Source organism: Podarcis melisellensis (genome assembly GCF_964234715.1).
Source record: "Podarcis melisellensis genome assembly, chromosome: 16".
Lineage (NCBI taxonomy): Eukaryota > Metazoa > Chordata > Lepidosauria > Squamata > Lacertidae > Podarcis > Podarcis melisellensis.
This window is the reverse complement of record NC_138533.1, coordinates 38,362,024-38,386,030: the sequence shown is the minus strand read 5'-3', so window position 1 is coordinate 38,386,030 and position 24,007 is coordinate 38,362,024. Positions and strand designations below refer to the sequence as shown.

Genomic DNA, 24,007 nt, shown 5'->3' with positions numbered 1-24,007 from the left:
GCACCCTCTGTCACAGCAATTCATGTTCTATTTATGTAGCGCTATTACTAAATGCTCAGAAATAAACCACACTGCCTCAGTAATGTTTACAGCAACAAATATGTTTAATGTCCATATTTCTTCAGGAAAATCAAAGAAACTTTTTTAAAAACCCACATATATACTTTACAGACAATATAGTATAGCTAAGCCTCATGGGAGCTGGAGTCTAACCTCACCCCAGTCCCTGCCAGACACAGAGCAGAACACAAGAAATGTGCATCCCCCCAGCCACCTCTTAGTGACATCGCATTGAAGAATTTCATAACAACCATAAGAAACGGCTCTATTTAAGAACACACAAAGCACTGGCTGATTTTGCTTTCTCAATGGCAAACACACAAAAAACCCTTTAAAAGCAAAGGAGTCCAATACACATTTAGTCATATGAACCTATCCAAAGTCATAGTAGCGTGATATGGCCACAGTTGAACAATTTCTCTTGGCAACGCTTAATTTTTCAAGGCTTGATGAAAATTACTTCACCACTTTCATTTCCCCACCTTGCTTTCGAGTATTGTAAAAACCACAAACCAGAGCCGCTTTGATATATATGAACTTTCAGGTCCCTATAAACCCAAAATTTTCAACTGTGACTAGCATCCTCGACTTCAACTGTGACTAGCATCCTCGACTAATTTTGTGGGCTTTGAGAGTTATTTGCATTTTTCAATATTCAGCAGAGATTGATTGGATTAATGCTGCAATTCATTGTTGTTCTGAGCTGCAGTTAACAGTAACAATAATAACAACTATTATTTATATGCCACCCATCTGGCTGGGTTTCCCCAGCTACTCTGGGCAGCTCGCAGCATATATTAGAACATACTAAAACATCAAACACTAAAAACTTCCCAGTACAGGACTGTCTTCAGATGTCTTCTAAAAGTCAGATAGTTGTTTATTTCCTTGACATTTGAAGGGAGTGTGTTCCACAGGGTGGGTGCCACTACCAAGAAGGCCCTCTGCCTGCTTCCCTGTAACTTTGCTAATCGCAGTGAAGGAGCCAGCAGAAGACCCTTGGAGGACCTCAGTGTCTGGGCTGAACAATGAGGAAGGATGCTGAGGCCGTTTAGGGCTTTAAAGGTCAGTACCAACACTTTGAATTCTGCTCAGAAACGCGCTGGGAGCCAATGAAGATCCTTTAGGACTGGTGTTATATGGTCCTGGTGGTCACTCCCAGTCATCAGTCTAGCTGCCGCAGTCTGGATTAGTTACAGTTTTCAGGTCACCTTCAAAGGTAGCTCCACGAAGAGCGCATTGCAGTAGTACAAGCAGGAGTAGTACAAGCAGAGCATGCACCACTCTGGCAAGACAGTCTGCGGGCAGAGGGTCTCAGCTGGCATACCAGACGGAGCTGGTAGACAGCTGCCCAGGACACAGAATTGACCTGCACCTCCATGGATAGCTGTGAGTCCAAAATGACTCACAGACTGTGCACCTGGTTCTTCAGAGGCACAGTTACCCCATTCAGGACCAGGGAGTCCCCCCAGCTGCCCGCCCCATCCCCCTAATACAGTACTTCTGTCTTATCAGGATTCAACCTCAATCTGTTAGCTGCCATCCATCCTCCTACCACCCCCAGACACTCATACAGGACATTCACCACCTTCACTGATTCTGATTTAAAAGAGAGATAAAGCTGGGTATCATTTGCATACTGGTGAATGCCCAGTCCAAACCCCCTGATGATCTCTCCCAGTGGCTCCATATAGATGTTAAAAAGCATGGGGGAGAGGATGGAGCCCGGAGGCACCACACAAGTGAGAGTCCAGGGATCTGAACACTCATCCCCCAACACCACTTTCTGGACATGACCCTGGAGGAAGGAGCAGAACCACTAAATAACAGTGCCCCCAGCTCCGAAATCCTCTAGGTGGTCCATAAGGATGTCATGATTAATTGTGTCAAAGGCCACTGAGAGATCCAACAGGACCAGGAAACAGCTTTCACCTAGGTGTGTGGCCTGCCAGAAATCATCAACCAGTGCAACCAAGGCAGTTTCAGTCCCATGATGAGGCCTGAATCACGACTGGTGTGCCTGGAGTTGTTCAGTGACCACCTGCTCAATCACCCTGTCCAAGAATGGAAGATTTGAGACTGGGCGATAGTTGGCCATATTGACTGGGTCCAAAGATGTTTTTTTAAGAAGCAGTTTAATAACTGCTTCTTTAAGCAGGTGTGGGAAGACTCCCTCACAGAGGGAGGCATTCACCACCCCATGGAGCCCATTGCCCAGCCCTTCCCAGCTCACTTTTATGAGCCAGGATCAAAGAGACAGGTGGTCAGTTTCACTCATCCAAGGAGCCTGTCCACATCCTCAGAGGTAACAGAAGGAAACCTGACTATTTCAGTGTCTAACATGGTATATGAAAGGAAGCCAAATCCATTTTTATAAAGAATGAGATTCAAGGAATTACAACAAAGTGTTGGCTGGGGACTTCTTTACATTCAACTAAAAATATGAAGACAAAAAAAGAAAAAGGACTGAAATGGAACTTTTTCAAATTCAGTTTTTTAAAAAGAGGCTGACATCGTTCAATGTACACTGATTAGCTAAGAATACTTACCACCTGCTTTGCAAATGGAAGCGAAAGTTAAAGGAATGGATAAGACTCCTTCGAATATTAGCAATGCAACGGATTCAAAATCAAACTTCCAAATGGTATCATAAGCAAATTCCCTCTGGACCTTTCCAGACAGAAGAGGGAACATTCTTCTCATTTATGGCCCCATTAATTTTATGCTGGAACTCTGGTAACATCCACATCATGGCTGAGGGAAAGATTAAGTACACCAGAAGCAACAATCTGGATTCAAGCCAATTTGGAAACTAACTACAGGCCACGTCACATGCGCCAAGAAAAGGGGTAATTCAATAAGAAAGGGAATACAATCAAACCTTGGTTGTCAAATGTAATCCGTTCTGGAAGATCATTTGACTTCCAAAACGTTCAACAACTGAGGCACGCCTTCCAACTGGTTGCAAGAGCTTCTTGTACTCAAGCGGAAGCTGCGCCAGACGTTTGGATCCCGAAAAACATTTAAAAAACGGAGCATTTACTTCCGGGTTTTTGGCGTTCAGGAGCCGAAATGTTCCAAAACGGAGCCATTCAAGAACCAAGGTTTGACTGTTATTTGGTGGAAAGGTAAAATTCTTCAAAAGCACACCTTTCTGTCAAGGAAGCAAGCCAGCCTAACAGAAACAAACTAGTCTTGTACTAATAATAGTTCCTTATATTCTGCCAACAAGGCAGGAAAACAGAACAAACTCCTGAGATAAGAACAAGACCAGATTTCAAAACAGACTGGATTCTAATTATATAAACAGTACTTTGGATCAAAGATAGGAAGGTGCGGTGTGCAAAACCCAACAAGCTCAATTTTTAAACTGAACTACCGCTTCAGAAAGAAGGCTGACCAGTAAGCCTAAAGTGGACAGGACAGGTTAACACAGGCACAACAGAGACTCAAACTGCAGGTGCACGTGGGCCTTGAAAACCCCAGTTGGGGTTTTGCGATGGTTGCTCATGCCCTGCCTGTATCACTGTGGACTGGAGCAAAGCACTTAGAGTGCAAAGTCCAGCTGAGGTACTGACACTAATCCCATTTCCATTCTCACATTTGGGTGTGTACGTATATAGAGAGGTGCAGATGGGCTTGCACTCCAGTTTGCTTCAGAACTGTGTGATTCTCTTGTTAAACAGATTAGGAAAACTGGCTCACTTCTCCCCTCTCAGAAAATCTTAAGGGCTTAAACAAAAGTGCTTAGATAGCAGGCCTAGACTTATTTTAGAGTAGGGTAGGAGTTTGGGTATTTTCGCTGTAGGTTATGATTAAGTAATAACCCTATTAGCAAGCAGCTGCCATCTGGAGCTCTGACCTTTCCCTCTCCTGCAATAATATACTTTATTTTGTGTTTTGAAGGGGGAATGGAGAAGGGGAAAAACTGATGTATGTAAAAAGAAGTTTCCTACCACAAAATTATCAGATAACTACAAAATAGTGATTCATACGCAGGATTTGCCAAGCTGAGTTGTGGGAAACAATGCTGGCCCACAAGGAACTATACTAGGGGTACAACTAGAAATACCTTCTGAAATGTGATATCTGAATGAGACTAATCCCAACTGCTCATCACAATCTGGCAAACCACGTTATAATCATAACCTTGCTTTGGGAGAAGCTACAGAAAGGAATTCTGTCAACATTTCCATAAGAATTAAAAATAATAGTAACAAAGGAGTCTTTCAACTACTATCAACTTTTTACCAGGATAGCAGCTGCTTAATGTTAATCTTGATTTTTAATTTCAGAGACCCTTCTCTCCTGCCCCAATAGTAGAACTGCACATTTAGTTCACATACTTCCACATAACAGTAAAAAACAAAAACGCAGCTGGATACAATCCCAGAAAACATTAACTACTACTCTGATGGATATGTTTTTAGTCAACCGAATCAGATGTTTTTGTGTACATGGACTTTTTGGTATACTTCCTTCACTGCTGCCACATCTGTTTCTAGATCAAGCAGAAGAGTCTTACCCTTCAATGTGCTCCAAGGCTTTGACCATCTTCTCTTTCCTCTTCTGTGAGGATACCTCCCTGCGCCCATGACCTTTACTCCTCTGGAACCACCACCTTCAGCCGTCTGAAAGTCTCCTATTCCCTTAAAGAGTTGCACCTTTTCTCCATCCCAGTTGCCTGGAATTGCCTCCCACTTGTGTGATGACACTTCTCACTTGCTTTTCCCCTTCCCCACACGCTTCTCTATCAACCCTCTGGTTCAATCCCCAGTTCCCATGCCCTCCTACAACCAAACCTGAGCACAGGTACCTGTTAACAGACACCATATATTTACTATTTGTTTTTATTGCTTTGTTCTATTTATCAATCACTCTGGGAATTTAATTGATGGGTGGCATAATGTACTCTTCCTGTTTACCCCTGCCTCCCATCTCATCATTTCTGTTATGTTAATTTTTATATTGTAAGCTCCTCAGGGTATTGACCTGTGCACATCTAATTGTGCACTCTATCACTGAACAGAATGGATTGCAGCATCAACTCCCCTTCTCCAACTTCACAAAAAGAAACAGTAGGAAATACTTCCTGTTTTAGTGTGGGTTTCTTCTCATTATTAGACAGTATGTATGCTTGTATGTGAGTACAGTGGTACCTCGGGTTACATACGCTTCAGGTTACAGACTCTGCTAACCCAGAAATAGTGCTTCAGGTTAAGAACTTTGCTTCAGGATGAGAAAAGAAATCGTGCTCTGGCGGCACGGCAGCAGCAGGAGGTCCCATTAGCTAAAATGGTGCTTCAGATTAAGAACAGTTTCAGGTTAAGTACGGACCTCTGGAATGAATTAAGTACTTAACCCGAGGTACCACTGTATGTGCACAGTATGTGAACTTATCTTCAGCTAGTATGCCTGACCTAAGGTGGGTCAATAACATTTCATGTTCTGTTTTTGTACGTCCAGGAGTTGGGTAGAAGATGGAATTTCAGTAGGTACCGTTTCTTGACTCTGCATAAGAACTACCATGAGTACACTTCCTTTTCATCTGGTCACGCAAGTGGAGTGGGGAACCTGAGGCCTTTCACTTAATTTCATGCAGGGAGAAGAAACCGGGGGGGGGGGAGAGACGGGGGACTCCCCTAGCAAGTAATAATTTCAGATCTCTGAGAAGAGGAATCTACTGTCCCCACAGTGCAACCTTAGAGAGATAAAGGGGTGGTCCCTCCTGCTGCCTACATGTGATCCCGATCAACCTAGGGGGAATGCAGCCCTCAACAGAAAAGGGGGTCCTCACCTCTGTCCTAGAGACAAAGCAGGAAGGGGGACAAATATAATTTAAAATTAGTGGGTAAAGCATTGAAAGGTTTTCTGGTCAGTAAAGGTTGGAGATCTAACAGGACTGCAGAAGAATCAAAGGACAATTTTCTGCAATGCTGCTATTTAATGACCCATAGTGTCCTTGCCTTGACTGCAAACAGAGCACATCCTGGTATCCCTCTTCCCTCCCTGACCCAGACATTTTTTGTTCTCTATATAACAAGGAAGTGACCTCTGTTTACAAAGCGCAGAGGGAGAAGCCCTATTACGTAAGACAGGCGGCTCAGATTCTATTGTACCAAGTTATTTTAAGGTGGTGTGTGTTTTTATCTAAAAGCCCCTTTGAAACAGCACTCGGTGAGTCCAGAAAGCTTCCTAGAAATATGGAGTAGGAATTCTTCCACAGGAATTCCACCTGTCCCCTAACTTGAATCATTTGGAGTAGGTTCATGTTACTGCAGGAATCAAATGAATACCATGACTATTGTTTGTCAAAAGTCCAACTCATTTGCAGGATTCTGAGACACAACTATTCACCTTGAGGAATAAAAAGTGCATCATAAACTTGGATGTGGAATCAATTTTACATGTATTACACAGCTTCAAATTAGTGGCAAACCCAGCAAAATACTGAAATTCAAAGCAATATTCAGAACACTTGGCTGGAAAAATCCAGGATAAAGTAGAAACAAAGGAAGCAAAAATATATCTGCATCATTGCAATCCAACTCTCATGTGGGTCTTCATTCTGAGTAGGTTAAGCATAGGATTGCACTGTATATCTAACAGAAGAGAACTGGGCCTTTTCACCGAGGCTAGGTACAGTAATGTTTCACACTTATGCAACTGATCATTGAGACCAATTTTAAAAGTTACATTTTGTGATTTAAAATAATCTTGCTGAGCTATTTTTCAAGGGAAGAAATACAGCAGATATTAGATATACAGCAAAGAATCCTCTGGTACCTTTAAGACTAGAAAGTTATAAGCTTTCACAGACTACAGTCTGCTACATCAGATGCAGAAGATTAACATTTTCCCCGCCCTCCCTAACAGGATATGGTTTCAAAATTTTCTGCCCTTTTCCCAGCGCTCAAGCTTACTACAGGTCCAGCCGCTTCCATTTTGGCCACCCAGCAAACATTTTACCCAGGTCCTCCTCTGAATTCTCTCCCATTTCAGAGAGTTTATTGTGTTAGTTTGCAGGTACACACATAATGCTTGTGGTGCCCTCAAAGATCATCAGATTGTTTCCTAATTTTTCATAGACTAATGCCAACCCCTTCTGATGCATGAAGAAATATTACGCACATACACAAAACATTACCCTGTCTGCACACATTATAAAAATCAGTTGGCAAATATTCTGTGTATCTTATTTAGTTCAAGACCACAAAAGCTTGTGGCACAATAAGATGCCAAAGGGCATGCTTTCATATGTCCAGTTTCACTGCTTTTTTCCCTATTACTGCCTTGTGTTGGTGCAAAACTAAGCCTTTGCAGTATCACCCCAAACTGCCCCTAATGTCTTATTCTGGATAATCTCACTAGAACTGTGCAATGAGATGGTATTATTATGCCAGGGTGACTTAAGTTTATATCTTGTAGACATAGGCTTTTCCTAATTGATGACCACAAGAGAGAAGAGAAAGCCTGTAGTTATAGGCATGTTTAATTAGTAGCCTTAAAACCTAATTTAATGTTGGCAAAAGAGAACATGACCACATTCATAGTTGAGATGAGGAACAGCACTATGGAGCCAAGGACTTCAGGCATCTATTAACTTGTACCTTCTTCTTTTGACCTCTGTCTGCAAGTACACAAGGGACTGTCCATTAAAGCCCTACCAAATTTACCATCCCTAAATCTTTCAGGGATTCAGTCAAGAATACAATAATATATAGCAATTACAATTAAAATCTTGAAAGAATGATGAACAAATATTGACCACAAAGTCAAACTCCCGTAACAAAATCCAAAACAGCCAATGAAACTAAGACAATGATATACCAGTAAAAAACAACCCACCAGGTAAAAACCTTTTTAAGCTTCCATATTTTCACTAGTCACCTAAAATAATACAGTGAGAATACAGCTACTGGTAAGCACAGAGTACTCATGTGGGGGACGGGGGCGGGACTTAGTCATTCCAGATTCAAGGGCTAAGCATAGGTCTAAATATCTTAAGACAGTAATAAGAAAGACAGCTCAAGATCAGTGTGGAAGTACCGTACCAAAGGAACGGAGGAAAGCTTGGATGCTGCTGAGAACAGGGGAAAATTCAACAACAAAAAGTCGCGTCGTCCAAACGCCTCCACACAAAACTCAGAATTCCATAACCACTAGTATAGCTTGAGAAAGAGACTGCACATGAAGTACACCTACTGATTTCATTTCACATGCACATATTCATTTGCTGAGAAGTCACACAACCCCACAAACACTCCAAATGGCATCTCTGATGCTTGCTAAGCAACAAAGTAAGAAAACCTATCAAGTCTATTCAGCACAGAGAATTAGGAACCTGCCTTATACAGAGTCAAATAATTGGTCCATTTGCTCCAAAGTGTCTACCCAGACAGGCAATGACCTTCCAGACAAGAGTCTTTCCCAGCGCTCCCTGAGGATGCAACCAAATTACAGCCCTATTATGCAAAAGACATAATAGCACAAGAGACCTTTTGGACACACACTTTAGAACAGCAAATCAAAAGAGTTACAAGCTGTTTTATGACAAAATTATTACTGAAGACGTTCCACGATAACCATGGTAACTAGTTCTGGGCATTTCCCATTACAATGGTGGAAAGGACAATTTACTATCACTTTTTCATGAGCATATTTGGTCGCAGAAATGCTTTCCCTCAGAAGTTAGGACTGGAAATTAAAGTTTTGCTTCATCTAATCTATTTCCAAAGGCTGGACATTTCTCAGATGCTTCGCTTTTCATGCCCCTAAAAATCTAATGCCAGTATCTAGGAATTCAGAATATCTATATTTACTCTACCTAGGCAAGGTTGACATTCGTAACATTTCAAGTTGGTTCCTAGGCAAACTAATCAAATATTTTTCCTGCCCAATCTTCGACACTGAGTGAATGGTATTCATACAATGACTTTTACTGGTTAAGAGCCAGTGAAATTTGCAAGAAAAGGCTGCACTGTAGAGTACCTCAACTCAGGACTCCAGTGAGCCACGCCTTTTGGGGGATTCATCTTTTCAACAATGCCCTCTAGTTTTCCTCCTCCCTCTGACAGGCATCTGCATTCTATAGCCACTGAACATGCTCACAAATATTCTTTTTAAGGTTCCCCCCTTAAATAATTTTTTGACTCTGAAAACCTTGAGGTAGCCCAAAGCCTGCCAATCCCTTCTTTCTGTGCATGGATGGTGCTGTTTTGGCTGTACAAAGAGCCACACTCAGAGAATGAATGCTTTGCTGTATATAGAGGAATACCAGCTTACCATCAGTATGCTAGTATATAGAAGAATACTATTACCAGCTTACAATACAAAGCAAGAGCATCAGGCAACATACATGACTTCTCACTTAATCTAAGGCACACTTACTTGAGAGAGAGTCCTACTTGCACTCAGTAGGGCTCACTTCTAAGTGAACACAGTCCAGCTGAAAAGGATATTATATTATAAGCTGGCCTTTGAAAATAAACAAGTTATGGAATAACCCTTAGCCCACACTGTCTAAAGCTACTACCTGCTTCCCACCCCCCAAAAAAATACATTATCTTTTCAAGAAGTCAGAGGATACAAGACAAGAAGCACCTGAGTGCTTGCATTCCTTATGATTTTTCACTTCTTGCTATTTAAGGCATTTCACTCCCATTTCTATTACTATTTGCGTTTATTTATTTATAAAAACCATTTATATACCTCTCTGTCATTAAAATGTATCAGCAGTTTACAACAATATAAAAACAAAACCACTAAAATCATAAAAAGTGACAAACAAAAATAAATTAAAAACAAGCATCAATAAACCATTGTGGCAGATATATGTCTTCACACGGTGGAAAGCAGAAAAGGACAGTGGATAGATCAGCAGGGAAGGGAGGTGGGAACTTGCAGAACATGCCTGATCACTTAAGCATGGTTAGGGAACATCACACTTGTGCTGGACCTACACAGATAGTATTTTGGAAGGTTCTTTTGACCAGAACACATAGAAAAATCAAGTTACATGTATGTATACACACAGAGAGGATCAGCCCAAGCAGATTCACTAAACAGGACAGCTCATGCAGCGGAAGGATAATTTACATCTATTCTATACAGAACATGCAAAAGGAAGAGCCAGTTTGCAATTAAGACACTTTTATTTCAGACTTGTATAAAATAAAAGTAATAGGCAATGAAGAGTTCATGCAAGATTCATATCAGGGTCTGATTTCAACTTTCTTCACAACCCTTCATTTATGCTGGGGCTGCATGGTTCTCATTTTGATAAATATTAACCCCAGGAGCCTCTGCAGAGCAGGAAGTGATGCCTTGATTTGCAGGTGGACCTTACACCTCTGCCACACTTTGCAAGCATCATTTTCTTCCGCCACCAATGCAAAAACAGTCACGCAAAAATATTGTAGAGTAATCAAACTACAGTACAAAGGCACAGCCCTCTGAAAACTAGGCTTGCTTCACCCAGTTCAGTCTCTGCAGAGATCTAAACTTCAAAATGTATAGGGGGTTCTTCATTCCTGAAATATACATGGCTGTTTTAATTTCTATTTTACTGACTTTATGAAATGTAAGCCTCCTTGTATTGGCTATTCCTAAAGCGGTGGCAGATAAATAAATTTATACATAACTTATGCAGACCCTCTCAACACTTGGGCTCTTTGCTTTTTTCATGTTTGCCTTAACTGAGAACTACGAACAGATCTTAGTTTCATTCAACTGCAAGTTCCCTTATAGCCTTGAAAACAAGAGGAGTATTATCAAAAAGCTGGATACAATCTTAGTTACAGTGAGCATTTCTATAGCTTAGCACAATGACTTTTCAGACCTGTGGCCTCCCCACTCTCCCCCCCCCATAGGCTGGCTTTTGGGTTCTGTACTAGCGGTTACCAAGGAGTGACTGGAAACTAGAGATCCTCCCTCCATTTATAAATTCCAGACAACAAAAGAGCACAGAGAGAAGCAGCAAAGACTTCTGAGTATTCAAAAGCCCTTTATTTGACAAATGACTACATTACCCAGATCCCAGAAACCAAATTAAGTGAGGAGTGGGTGGGAGGGAGGAAAAAGTTGACACTACATTTATGAGCCTCAAAACTGCAAAACAAATGGAAAGAAAGTGAGAAGACTTGTGTCTGAAAGGTGTGGATCTGGTTAATTAGCAAAGCTTATATTTGCTAAATTAAATAGAAGAGAAAAGAGATAAACTGTTTTTCTAATCTCCAAGGGAGTTTGCTTTTACAAAGGACAAATAGCTAGATTAACTTAACTGAAAATGTTTCAATGCATTTCCTTGTGTTTGGAAGTCCAGGACGCTGGTTATGTAGTCAACTCAAAAAGCAATGAAGAACCGCTTTTGTTCCTAGACAAAATGGGGAGGGTCCAGCACTCAATTCATAGAGAAGCAAAGAGGGCTCCTGATATTCCCCTTAGTTACAATTATTACTGGAGTGGAGTGGTATGATTTAGCCAGAAGTGAAAGAGTCAAAAGGAGGGGGCTTGTGAATCTTACCTTCTCCCTACCTTTCTCTCATCTTCCTGGAGAAAAGGGGGCAGAGAAGAGAGAACTATTATCTGTCACTGAAGCGAACTGAAATTAACAATGAATTCAAGTTACCCCCATGGGGGTAAAATTACCGTATATCCTTCCTTTTAAGATAGTGCCCTTTATCTCAAATACATTACAGCTCCAGAAGGCCATAATGGGTGCTTTCATTTTTTCATAACCAATCAGGTTCTACAGGACAAGAAAACACAGATGGGGTAGCTCTCATTATAAAGTTTTCTATTAGGGTATGTCAGACCCACAAAGGGGAAGGAAGGAGAGAACACTTCTTTGTCAATTCATTAGCTAAATGAGGAGTTTAAAGGCAGAGTCAGGCAGTGGAGGAGGGCAGGCTTCCATGTATGTTTTAATTCCTATTTTACTTCCGTGTATCAGAAGGCAGTTGCCTAGGCAGCTGCAAAGTCTCAGCTTCTCTCTCACCTACCTCCACAACACCACATAATTCTGAACCACTCTCTTCTCTGCTCCCTAATCACTCATAGACAGACACCTCTCACCCACCAAACAGATTCTAATCTTGCGCTAGAAAGACAGCTGCAAGGCCTGATCCAACTCATGTGAGGAGATTAGTCATACTTAAAGCGGAAGGGTCATTCTGAAAATGGAATTCACTAAACAGGGACGCACCTGTCCCTTACAGTTTGCAGTACTCTATCTCTCAATGGGGTGGGAGAAAAGGTCAACAGACAGTTGAAGAGACCCCTAAAAGAAAAATTGCCCAGATCTTAACACAGTCCCAAACATTTCAATAAAAGGAAAGGAGTATTAATTCAGCATTAAAGGTTGGAGAAAGACAATGAGGAAGGCTAGCTAAGTTTCATGACCACCCCCACATCCCAATGGCAAGACAGCAAATAGTTTGGGAGAAAAAAAGGCAGATCTAAAATGGACAAGGGTGCCCTAATCTATGTCTCTACCCAATCTACCCCTAACCTCAATCCCTAAAACCATACAACACAATGGGGCTGGACAGGAAAAAGAACACCTAAGCACTCATTTCCCAGACAACAAAGTTCAGTTGTAGAACATAAGACTCAATCTCAGAGCCGTGGGTTCAAGCCCCACGTTGAGCAAAAGAGTCCTACATTGCAAGGGATTTCATACAATGTTATGAATCTATGAAATGGGGGCAATTAAGACTAAGGTCCCTTCACCACCAACATGAAGAGCAGGAGACACAGATGCCATACATGCATAATCTTCCTTCTTTCGCCATCAATTTTTCATTGGTCTAAACTAGTATGAACACTACACACAGGGAAGTAAGCCCCACTTAACTTGATGTGACTCAACCAGAGTCAATATGAACAGAACAGTGAGCAACTCAATATATTTATTGTTGGATTATGTTGTTGGAGTGACCTTAGCCTAGCATAGAGGCAACCCTGTGGATCCTTCCTTGGGAGTCAATCCCATAGCCCTACTTCCAAGTAACCACATACATGATCAATCTGCAAGCGTATTAAACAGCATTTGGGCTCCGTTGTTCGCTTTGTAAACAGGTTTGTGCTTTATCGACATTAAACATACCTTCTTCCCCCTCCTGTTAACAAAAGCAAACTAAAAACGCCTAAAGCCCAGAAGACCATCAAGGATTGCTTGGTATGGTTTTGTTTAATGAACTTCCTCTGTGGCTTCTGAGCAGAGAAGCAACTACCGGAGCACCTTTACATCCCAAGGACGGTAACTGCCACCACTAAATATTAAGTGCCAAGATACTCGTGGCTAATATACTAAGCATTCCGCGTCAATACTGCAAACTTATTTTATTTGCTTACAGAATTTACACGCCGCCCCGTTTCCACAAAGTTTTCTGGACGACTTTGCACTAAGTTGTGTGTGTGTGTGTGTTTTATATTATTAAAACAAACAAAAACAAACAAAAACTTATTCAGAGTAAAACCTCAAAGCCTGAAGTTACAGGGATCCAGAAGAAATGAAAACCAACCGCACCCTTAAAGTAAACACATAAGATTTTAACGCCGGTGCTGAAGGGGGGGGGGAGTAAATTTTAAATTAAATTAATCTGCTGGCGAGGGGAGGGAGACAGACACCCCCAACCCGCCGGTTTCCAAGGCAACGTGACAAGGCGGGGGGGCGGGCGCCCCCCGCCAACCAGCCTACCTCCTCCATCTCCCTGGCCATGCTCTGGAGCTGCTCCTCGTCGTCCAGCAGCTCGTTCAGCTGGTGAAGGCTCAGGCCCTCCAGCCGCCTCACGTCCACCGCCATGGCGGGAGAGAAGGAGGGCACAGCAAGGCGAGGAAGCCAGCTCTCGCCCGGACGCCGCGCCTCTCCGCTCGCCTCCCTCAGCCAAATCTCCGCTCGCCCGCCCGCCCGCCCGCCCGCCCGACTCCTGCGGCGGAGGCTCTTCCCGCCCCTCCCGCCGCCGCCTGGCGCTCCACCGGAAGTGCTGCGGCCGCTCTTCCCTCGTCTCCTCTCCTCCCTCCGGGTTTCTCTCGACGACAGAGGGAGGGGGAGGAGTGTGACGTCACCTGTCACTCCCTTCTCCCTTCCCCCCCCTGCACGTGACGCGGGGAGGGGAAAAGAGGCGGGAAAAGCGCGCGCGCGCGCGCTCTGAAGAGAACTTTCAGCGCTGCTTCTCTTTTAGCTTTGTTTGCAATTCAGTATTTAAATTTATGAGTGTTTCTATTTTTTATTATTATCTTATGTTTATGCATGTTCCCTCCCCCCTCTCTCGCTCTGTATATATAGTTACCTCTTTTCTTAGCTGTCAATGTTTCCCTTTTTTTAAGGGAAATTCTCTTATTCCGAATAGGATTCCTCTCAAGAAAAGGGAAAAGTTGACAGCTATGTTTTTTCCATCTGAAGATGCTTCAGGTGACTAACGAAAGTGAGAAACAGATTGAAAAATAAACAAATTAAAAACGCAACGTTATTGAAATTTAAAAAACGAAAGTTTCCTGAAAGAATCGTTCTTGTTAGTTTATCATATGTAGGGAATATGACTGTGTGTATACTGTATATTGTACAAAATGAAGTCAATCTGCATTTGTGGCTGAGGAAAGGTTGGTAAAAATATATATAAATACAGTACTCTCAACAATAAACAAATCAAACCCGCAGGAAAAGTGTAAAAACACAGAATGCCATCAGAAATAAAACTTGTTTTTCTCATTAGCTGTGTCATATTTCTGTTTTACATACAACTTTAAGATTTCTCTTTCAGTGGCTTTTCAACACCTTTCTGATCAGCTGTTTCAGCTATTCCTCTCAACTTCTTGCTGCTCAGCTGCTTAAATCCCCACCTTGTGCTGATCTTTCCTTGCTGTTTTAAACTGGGCGTTGGGGCATCAGCATTTGAGGGGTTTGCTTTTCTTTTTAATCTTGCATTCTCTGCTGCCGCCGCCGCCACCACCACCTTTTTTGCCTGTAAACTGCTTTGGTTTGTTTTTGATAAAAGTGAAATCAATGCTAATAACAGCATGCCATTTAAAATGGTCAGAGATACCGATATGAAAAGATAGATGATGTTATCTGGAAGGCAAATTTTCTACAACCTTGGTGCAGCCACAGAAAAGGCCCTACCTGCCCGCACACCAACAGAAAGAGGCGCGTAGATCAGGGACACCTGAATGTACAAGCAGGATGAAATGGGAGGAAACACATTTTCTTTAGTTTGAGATCATGAGATTATTGTAGAAAGTATAATTTTAGAAGACACGATTCAGAAGGGACTAGCTCTAAAAAGAGGACCTGTTGTGTCTCCCATTTTTATAAGAGCTATTTGCAACCAATCAGAATTTGCCTCCCTTCTTTTACCTTTTGTTACATATGATCAATGTGAGGTGGGGTACAATCTGGATATATGCCATTAATTTTAGTTACATAACTGGGAAACCACCTGTTCAATGGCATAAACTGAACTTCCTGTGGCAAACTCCATCAAAAGCTTTTCTCTCTCCCCCTGCCTTCTTTGTGTGGGCTGATGAGTGACTGGCATTACATCTTCACAGCTGCTGCTACCACACAGACTTTATTATGGGTTTTTAAAAGCGCATTGTTGCTATGACAGCATGAGCATCACTTAGCACCCTTGCATGTGCCAGTTCTAGTTAAAAAAGGAATGGAAATGCAGCCAAATTAAAATTACTTTTAATCACACCAAAGGAACTCAATGGGATTAATTTAAGTACCTCTCTTTATAATAAAATGTACTAGTGGACTTTCTTTTATTGTGGTAGAGTTCTTTGAGGGGCGGAATGTGCTTCAAATGTGCTTTAAATGTATAGTGTGTACACAATCTACCGTAATTTTACTTCAGCACTGGAGGTGGAACAGCATCCTCCAGCGCACCTGAGCAGGCAGCAGGCTAGTTCAGGGACTTCAGGGCAAGCTGTGGAGAACGCAGGGACCTTTTCTCCAATACCCCAACACTCCTTCCCGCCCCTTGCCCAGCCGCTTGCTCACCCTGCCTGCCTAGTGGTAAAGCCAGCCTTGCACCTTGACCTCTGTACATAATTCAATGCAATGTATTCAAGTCTTAGGGCAAGATTTGTTCTTTTACGATCCAAAGCCAAGGTTTGTTCTCAGTCTGCCAATTGTGGCTTGTTTGAACAAAAAAAATCACAGTCCCTGCTTTGGATGCTACACTAAGCCAAAGGTTGCAGATTTTTGCTCCTGCTCATTAGCAGAAGGGAGCAAAGCAGGATGATAAATTTCATGGTAAATTCAACAGGATGTAGTCACAGCTAGCTTTAGTTGAATTGGGGCCAGTGACTATTGGATAAACTATATTCTAATTTAGGGCTGCAAACTTCCATCTATCATATGAATTGGTTTTAAACTATTTTTAATGAACTAAAAAGGCATCACATTAATTTTGTTAATTTAAATTCAGCATCAGTAAGGGGGAGGCTACTAATGAAATCTGCAGGTGGCAGATGCCATCTTGGAAGAGGTATTCCCTCTTCACACAGGAGGGAATAGCACTTGTAAAATTGTACATGGTGCAGCAAACACATGGACTTTCTAATAGCATATTTGTCTTCAAATTTATTATTTTAGGAAACCTAACTGTATCATAGATATTTCTCATCTCATCTTAGCAGTTTGCAGAACAACCTACAGGACAAGGTTTTGAGTGGAAAATGTTGTGCGTTATTTAAGCAAGGTGTGGTTTCTTGTTTGTCTGGGAATCATTTGTGTGTGGACAGAATTATGAGAGCATTCACTTGTAGACATATCAACAATTGAGCAGCTGATCAATTTTAGCCAGGGTTTCCTGGTTGTATAACTAAGTTGTATAACTAAATATGCTTGGCTCACACAAAAAAACATGGAGGGGGGTGCATTTAGAGACTCAGGAAAAACCATCACAAGGTAAACAAGAGAGTTACTATTCAATAAAAAAAAATCTATGCATAGAAGCAGACAAAAAAAATGTTAAGTTCTTAATACCAATATAGAAACTACTTCCAAATGTTATATAACACTTCAGTGTAACCAAGAAACAGAATCCAGGATGCATCCATGCAAATATGATTTGATTCCAAGTAGTTCTCCCCCATTAAGGTTTATGGGACACAAAAAACCGGTTACAATTTGGGGCACAGGTGAGAGGATAAACTTTAAAGCACAACAGAACTACAAGGAAGGAACATAGGAAGTTGCCTTATACAGAATGAGACCCATCGGTCCATCTAGCTCAGTATTTCCCACACTGTCTGGCAGCAGCTCTCCAGGGTTTCAAACAGGGAGTATATCCTAGCTGTACCTGGAGATGCTTGGGATTAAACCAGAAACCTTCTGCATGCAGGTCAGATGCTCTCCCTCTGAGCTACAGCCCTTCTCCAAAATGGAACCCTTCTTTTACCAAGTCTTCCTCTGATACCGCTTTATTGTAGCTGATTTTTTTAATGGTGTGGTTTCCCCCTCTGGTTATTGAGTCCTATTGAGAGAAAAATAGTTTAAATTGGTTTGGGTGGAAAAGGAGCATGGGGAGAATAAATGTTTAGCTCCCCACACCTCCGTTGCTTTAGTAGTCCTCTCCAAACCCTTGCTTTGTATTCCTAGTTTGGGCACCAGTCTCTCTGCATGTACACAACATGAAAATGGGGTCTGACTGCGCATAATGCTTAGCAAAAGCTCTTAAAGTGCAGAGCAGCCCCACTTGCACATCACAGTAAATCAAAGTGAATTATTTACAGCCATCTCACCTCTTTCATTCTCCCTGCTTTTGTTGAGGAAACAAAATCACATCCCCCAATTTCACATTACATCCAAAACCAGGGATCATAGTTTGTTTCATTCCAGTAAACCACAATCAGTAAGCCAAGAACAGATTGCGGTTTGTTGGAAATGAAACAAACCATGACCTCTGGTTTGGAAGTAATTTAAAGCCAGGCATTATGGTTTTTTCCTGCAACCGTGAGGAGAAGTGGAAGAACCCTGATGGGTGCATTCATGGTAAACTATTTACTGTGGCATGCAAACTAGGTCAATGTGGCTTCAGTACTACAGGACCACATGTACAGTGATTGCTGGTTTTGTTGAAAATGGCACAAGAGGCTCAGCTAGCAGAAGGACACTTCTAAGCAAGAACTATTACAGTTAGTTCTGTTTGTGTTCATTAAGAGAAGGTGGTGCTAAGGCCTACAGCAAAGATTGCCTGATTGGTCAACTTCAGGACAGCCTTTCTGTTTCATCAGTAGAGCCTTCCACTGAAGGTCTCTCTTCCACCTGAAGATCAGAGGGACTGACCACCCTCCTTTACTGAAGGTGGTAAATGTAGCTGGAACTTGTGACTGATTTGTTGTTTAATCAAATTGAGTTGTATCTTTCTGCCTTTTGCAGTTTGGATTCCTATGGCATTATCTGTTGAATCCGTAAGCTGATATGTATCTGCACTTACAATAAGTGCATTGCGTGTATATGCATATGCAAACACAGCATCCTTGCATACCCCACCCACTATAATTACAGGCCATTTGTTCATTAGGAAGAATTGGCATCCAGCCAACTTGTATTTAACTGTGATGTGACCTGATTTATTTGTAAATGTGCTCTCTGCATGCTCACCCACACCCTTGACCTGGTATCCTTTCAAGGTTGACTTCAGCATACTTGTTGGGTATATCTGCAATCTATGAGTCACTTTCACAACAGTCAGATTGTACTGGAAATTTCAGAGGGAATTTAATTTGCAAGTCTAATCTTTGGAACTTTTTAACCCTCTCTTGAGGCGGGTTGCTAAATCCACACAGTCTGCTCAAGTTGCCCTAGAGCACATTTGCTTTCTGCTTTGCAAAAGAATGCTACTGTACAAACATGCTTTTTTTCTTTGTGGTGCTACAAAAACAGAACATCCCTCATAACTCAAGATGTGCATAACCTAAATGAGGCATGTCTATGGAAAAAGGTGCACAAATAAAGCTTTATGTGAAGACAGATGAAACATTTTGTAGAGTGTTAATACAACTCTGGAGCACCATCACCCAATTTCAGGACAGAATCAACTCACTCTCTCCTACAATAAAGTCAAACTCTGAAAAAAAAATACATTATGCAAGTGTGGATATCGCAGAATGACAAGTGTCTATGATGTCATCAAGACACTGCCCTACAAGCCTCAGCTGTTCTGTAAGTTTTATCTTCTTACAGAAGGCAAACTGGAACTATGAATGACAAGGTGCTCACGTGTTGTTTAAACAAAACAGTGGATAGCAGGTCTTAAGCATGAATAGAGGGACAAGAGTGGCAGCTGATTCAGTGTCTGATGTGATGCTGTGGAGGGTGGTCTATACTGAGTAAAAGTTGGCTGATTAGAACCCACAGTCTATTTGCTTTGGACACCCCAGAATAAGACACTCTACTCTTCTGAACAGGGTACAGAAAACACATTTTAAATTAATCCCATTAGGAATAGGTAGAGCTTTGCCCATCTGATACCACTAAAAATCTATATAAAAACCAAACCAATAAGAGGCATTAGGGACTAGCCCTGGGGATCATATTATTCTTGTCCCTCATTAGGGTGCCTGTGGCCTACATCACCTCTGATAAGGATCCTTGCCAACTGGCAGTCAAGATGTTTGCTGAAGCATCTTTTCAGAACACAGCCTGGAATTTGTCACAAAGTGACAGGAGCATAAAGCTTATATACAAGTGTGATAAAAATAATATTCAGGTCAGAAGTAGAGTGTCTGGATGTATAGTCACTTTCGCAGCTACTTGCATACCTCCCCATGAATTTTTATTTCTTTTCAAAATTGGTAACAAATTAACATCTAATTAATGATATGTAGTAACCATGTACTCTCCCCCTCTTTCACTGTCCCGCCTTATCAGCAATAAACCTGCAATTAACAGTCCAATAGTCCCCAGCAGCTTTTGTTGTGGTCAAGTCGACAGAGTGACCTTTTCACTTTAGCCCTATTGTCCAAAATCAAAGGAGATTCGCAGCAAACTTGGTTGTTGACTGATGCTTTCTCCAGAATGGAGTCATTACATAACCTAGCACCCTGCACCTCATTTCTCAGCAAAGGCTTCCATCAAAGACCAAAGCAGGCATTAAAAAGTCTCTGTGGGTTTTTGGCAGCCCCCCCCCCATGACTGCATTGGAAGGATCGAGGGGGATGTTAGACCCTGCTTTCCCCCAATATCTCCACCCCAGCCCCAGCCCTGAGTTCAGGGGAGCAACTTTCCAAGTTCACTACTGGAAATGGAACTACATGCATACCTCCCTAGAAGAGCCATCAAGGGGTTTTCAACTGCAGAGCAAGCTGTTTTCCTGCCTATGCTTCTTCTTCTTAATGACATGTCTCTTTAATGAAATGATTTTAAATCTAGGATGGATATTTTTGCTGCTCTGGGCACGCTGGATTCATGATTGTTATAAGGTCCAGCCAACCAGCACTCTGCACAGGCAGCTTCAGCTGGAGACAGGAAGAACCAGGTGCTCCTGAGCTGGATTCCATTGGTGTATCTGGTCAGCAAGGAGCAGGTGGAGATTCCTGGAAGACTCCCTGCTCAATATACTTGCCTGTGTCAGATGTGCTTGAGCACCTCTTTGTGAACCACTTCCTCCTGGCTTATATCTTTCTTTTGGCAAGTGAGGCAGGATACAAATTCACCACTATATGGGAGAGACTGCCTAAATGCACATACAGAGCCTGGCTTGAGTGTGTCCTTGAACTCTGATTATACCATAGCTCTTGCTTGCGCTGAATGAAAGGTAGAGTGCAGTGGAGGGTAGTCCATTACGGCTAATTAGTCTTGATTCCTCCAGCTATATTTTGGTCCCCATGTGCCAGACTTTCTATTACAGAAAAACTGTATTTTAATTGTTAGATGCAGATTTTGCTGAGCGATTTTATTGTACCGAACCTTTCAGAATTTGGTCTATATGCCAATAAAGGTTTGAGACTGATTGATTGTATTGAAAAAGGTTCCCCACCCCTAGTTTGCTATGAAATACAGAAGGCTTCAACCTCATTAGTAAAGGGTGAACCAACAGCATTACGTTGGGCAGCATTTACAGCCTGTCAATAATTATGTGATTATCAGCAGTAGACCTCACGTTTTCAGTTGTTTCAAAACAGTGACACTGGCTTCTGACTAGCAAATGCACACCAAGCAGCCAAACACATGGTGAACTGTTCACCATCAAGAACAATGTCCCCTTTTGTTATGTGAGTCACTGGAAAAGCATGAGTGAGAAGTGCCACCAGTGGTAGATGGCAGGACTTTGGAGGCAGAGGTCCAGGACCTCACCAAGCAAAGTGAGGAGGGCTCTCAGGTGCAGCATAGCGGGCTTAAAATACACATTGCTATTGAAAAAAGAGGGCTGCCATAAGACGATTAATTCCAAAGACTAGCATAACCTAAGTGTGCCACTGAACACTGGCTCTAATATATTGAGAAGAGGGGTTCTCTCAAGCACCTGGCCCTCCGTGGGATTCCCTTTTCCCAAGGAGGCGGAATGTGCAGGAATTCTATCCCACAGTTTCACCGAGCTTTGTGAGTGCTCCATGCAAAATGAGAATAGCTGGTCTTGTGTGCTTGGCAAATGCCGAATCTCTTGCCCATGTGGAGGTAGCCATGCCAATAAAACACAACAAACAGCAATAAACCTTCAAGATTCTCAATAAGCTGAGTGTCAGAGGTAGTCTTTATTTATTTTGTAAAGTGTTTGTAAAACATCACTATATATAATTTGCCAACAGCAAAAAAAACCTGCCAAAAACACAGCAGCATCAAAATATCAGAAAGGAATTAAAATGAGCTAAAGTGCTTGAGCTTATTTTGCAACTGAGTGCAACTGGAGAGACTTGAAAGAGAAAGATTTTTGAAATTGCTCAATCCTCAATTCATAGTCTAGTTATTTTGGTAATTTCCCACCCCTCCACCTGACTCTTTAAGCACAGTTTTGGATGCCTGTGAGCTCTTCCAAATCATTTATGAAACTGTAAAACGACTGGGTGAACTTAGGCAGTGCAAAGTGGAGGTATAACATATTTCCTCCTTGCCACACCCCCCCCCCCGCTTTGCTACAACAACAACAACAAAACACAACACCAAACAACAAAATGAACAGAATAATTCAGGCAACCAATGCCTGACAATTAAATAATGTAAAAAAATGATTCCCAGCCCCCAGCAGTTATTTGGGATTGCTGGCAGAACCCACACCCTGAACAAGATCTTGCTGGGATTCCCCAAAGAAAACTGGTGACAAGCCATTGGGAAGGTCTCTTCAGCAAACCTCATTGAAACAAATAGAGAAGAATTGGTACACTGCTCTTACTCACGTAGGAAAGTTTCCCAGTGGATATTTTTTTGTTTGTTTGTTTCCTGCCTGACTTTATGCATTGAAACCAAATGAAAAAGCCTTGGCTGCCCTCACAAAAACAAAGTTTTGAAAACAGGATTGTCTTATTCGCTGCAAATGCTGGTACACAGACTGACAGTATGCAACAACTGATAAGTGCCAACATATATTTAAACCATTTAAGTTGTTTCAGTTTTAAAAGTGTGCACCTCCAAATATCCAAAGCTAACCAAGGGAAGAAGAATCCCTCTCAGGGTTTATTATCATATATCTGTAGGCCAGGGACACAATCCACCATTTATCCCCATCTGCTGCAGTGCCACTTAGGGGACTGGAAGCATGGCTTTTCAAAGGAATGATTCTGAATGCTTCCTTACTTCTAAAAAGCCATCATGCATATTATTCACTATGTGAACATGGCACCATATTAAGTTGCACACTTCAGCTCAGAGGTATCTAGAACCACTAGTCATTTTTGCAATTTTGGGGTCTAAGATGGTCAAAACCTGAGCCAAGTGCCCTAGAGAATGTCTGTTTTAGTGAGGGTGCCATACTTGAGGCATGACATTAGCAAGTGTATCTACAGGCACTGGAGTGATCCCAAAGAGCAACTGCTGGCTTAGTCCCAAGGCAACATTTCCTTTCCCAGTCCACACAATCACCCTCAGAGATCCTCAACTGATCACCCTTCTTCCCATACAATTGCATGCACCTAAAAGAAACAACCGTTTATAAATAACAGCAAGTTTTGCATGCGTATCAGTGGGAAAAGAAAACACAGGGGCTGTGGTGGGAATTGTTGGCCCACTGGTTCTCCTCTCAGATCAGCAGGATACTGCCTGCTGGGAGTCATGTGCACCGGACATTTAGTGCATAACACTGTAAACGGTCAGAAAACATTGGTGAAGCTGTGCTAAAGAGGAGAGGTTGACTCTTCCAGTGGGATGCCAATTGGATTCCATAGTGCTTTCACCTCTGAGCTCAGCTGACAGCCCATCTGTGCAGTTCAAAATTTTCAAGTCCGGCACACATGACATCAAACTCTGAACTCTTCAGCCAGTCCTGTCTTTGAAGACTCTCTCCGGATTCCAGGCAAGCTGCCATCCTGACAGCTGTCCCCCGTGCCGGACTCATGGCCGAGAATCTGTCTTTGCACTAGCTTGTAATAAAGGCCACCTTCTTCCATGAGCTGCTTGTGTGTCCCTTGCTGTACCACACAGCCCTTGTCGAGAACAATGATATTGTGTGCCTTCTCCACAGTGCTCAGTCTGTGGGCTATGACAAGCACTGTGTGGCCCTGGACATCTCCATAAATGGCTTGCTGGATCTGCCAAGAGAAAGAGGTTGTTAAAGAAATGCCTCACAAACGTCGTGTTGATTTCCTTGTGCACCTGTCCAGACAGACCTGCCCCAGAGATTTATGACAGGTAAAGGGACCCCTGACCATTAGGTCCAGTCGTGACCGACTCTAGGGTTGCGGTGCTCATCTCGCTTTATTGGCCGAGGGAGCCGGCGTACAGCTTCCGGGTCATGTGGCCAGCAGGACTAAGCTGCTTCTAAGGCTCTGTGGTTTAACCCAC

General features: G+C 42.3%; 2 protein-coding genes across 11 annotated transcripts in view; both read right to left on the bottom strand.

The window, feature by feature from the left end:
- VPS37B (VPS37B subunit of ESCRT-I) overlaps window positions 1-13,999 on the bottom strand; it is a 30,941-nt gene extending 16,942 nt beyond the window's left edge. For all 3 annotated transcript variants that reach the window (XM_081892822.1, XM_081892824.1, XM_081892823.1), the window contains exon 1: window positions 13,763-13,999. In XM_081892822.1, the coding sequence (XP_081748948.1) occupies window positions 13,763-13,867 (105 nt within the window). In that variant the 5' untranslated portion in view covers window positions 13,868-13,999. The remainder of the gene's footprint in view (window positions 1-13,762) is intronic.
- Window positions 14,000-21,749: 7,750 nt separating this feature from the next.
- The window catches only part of ABCB9 (ATP binding cassette subfamily B member 9), a 31,944-nt gene continuing 29,686 nt past the window's right edge, over window positions 21,750-24,007 (bottom strand). For all 8 annotated transcript variants that reach the window (XM_081892777.1, XM_081892776.1, XM_081892779.1 and 5 more), the window contains one exon: window positions 21,750-23,754. In XM_081892777.1, the coding sequence (XP_081748903.1) occupies window positions 23,464-23,754 (291 nt within the window). In that variant the 3' untranslated portion in view covers window positions 21,750-23,463. The remainder of the gene's footprint in view (window positions 23,755-24,007) is intronic.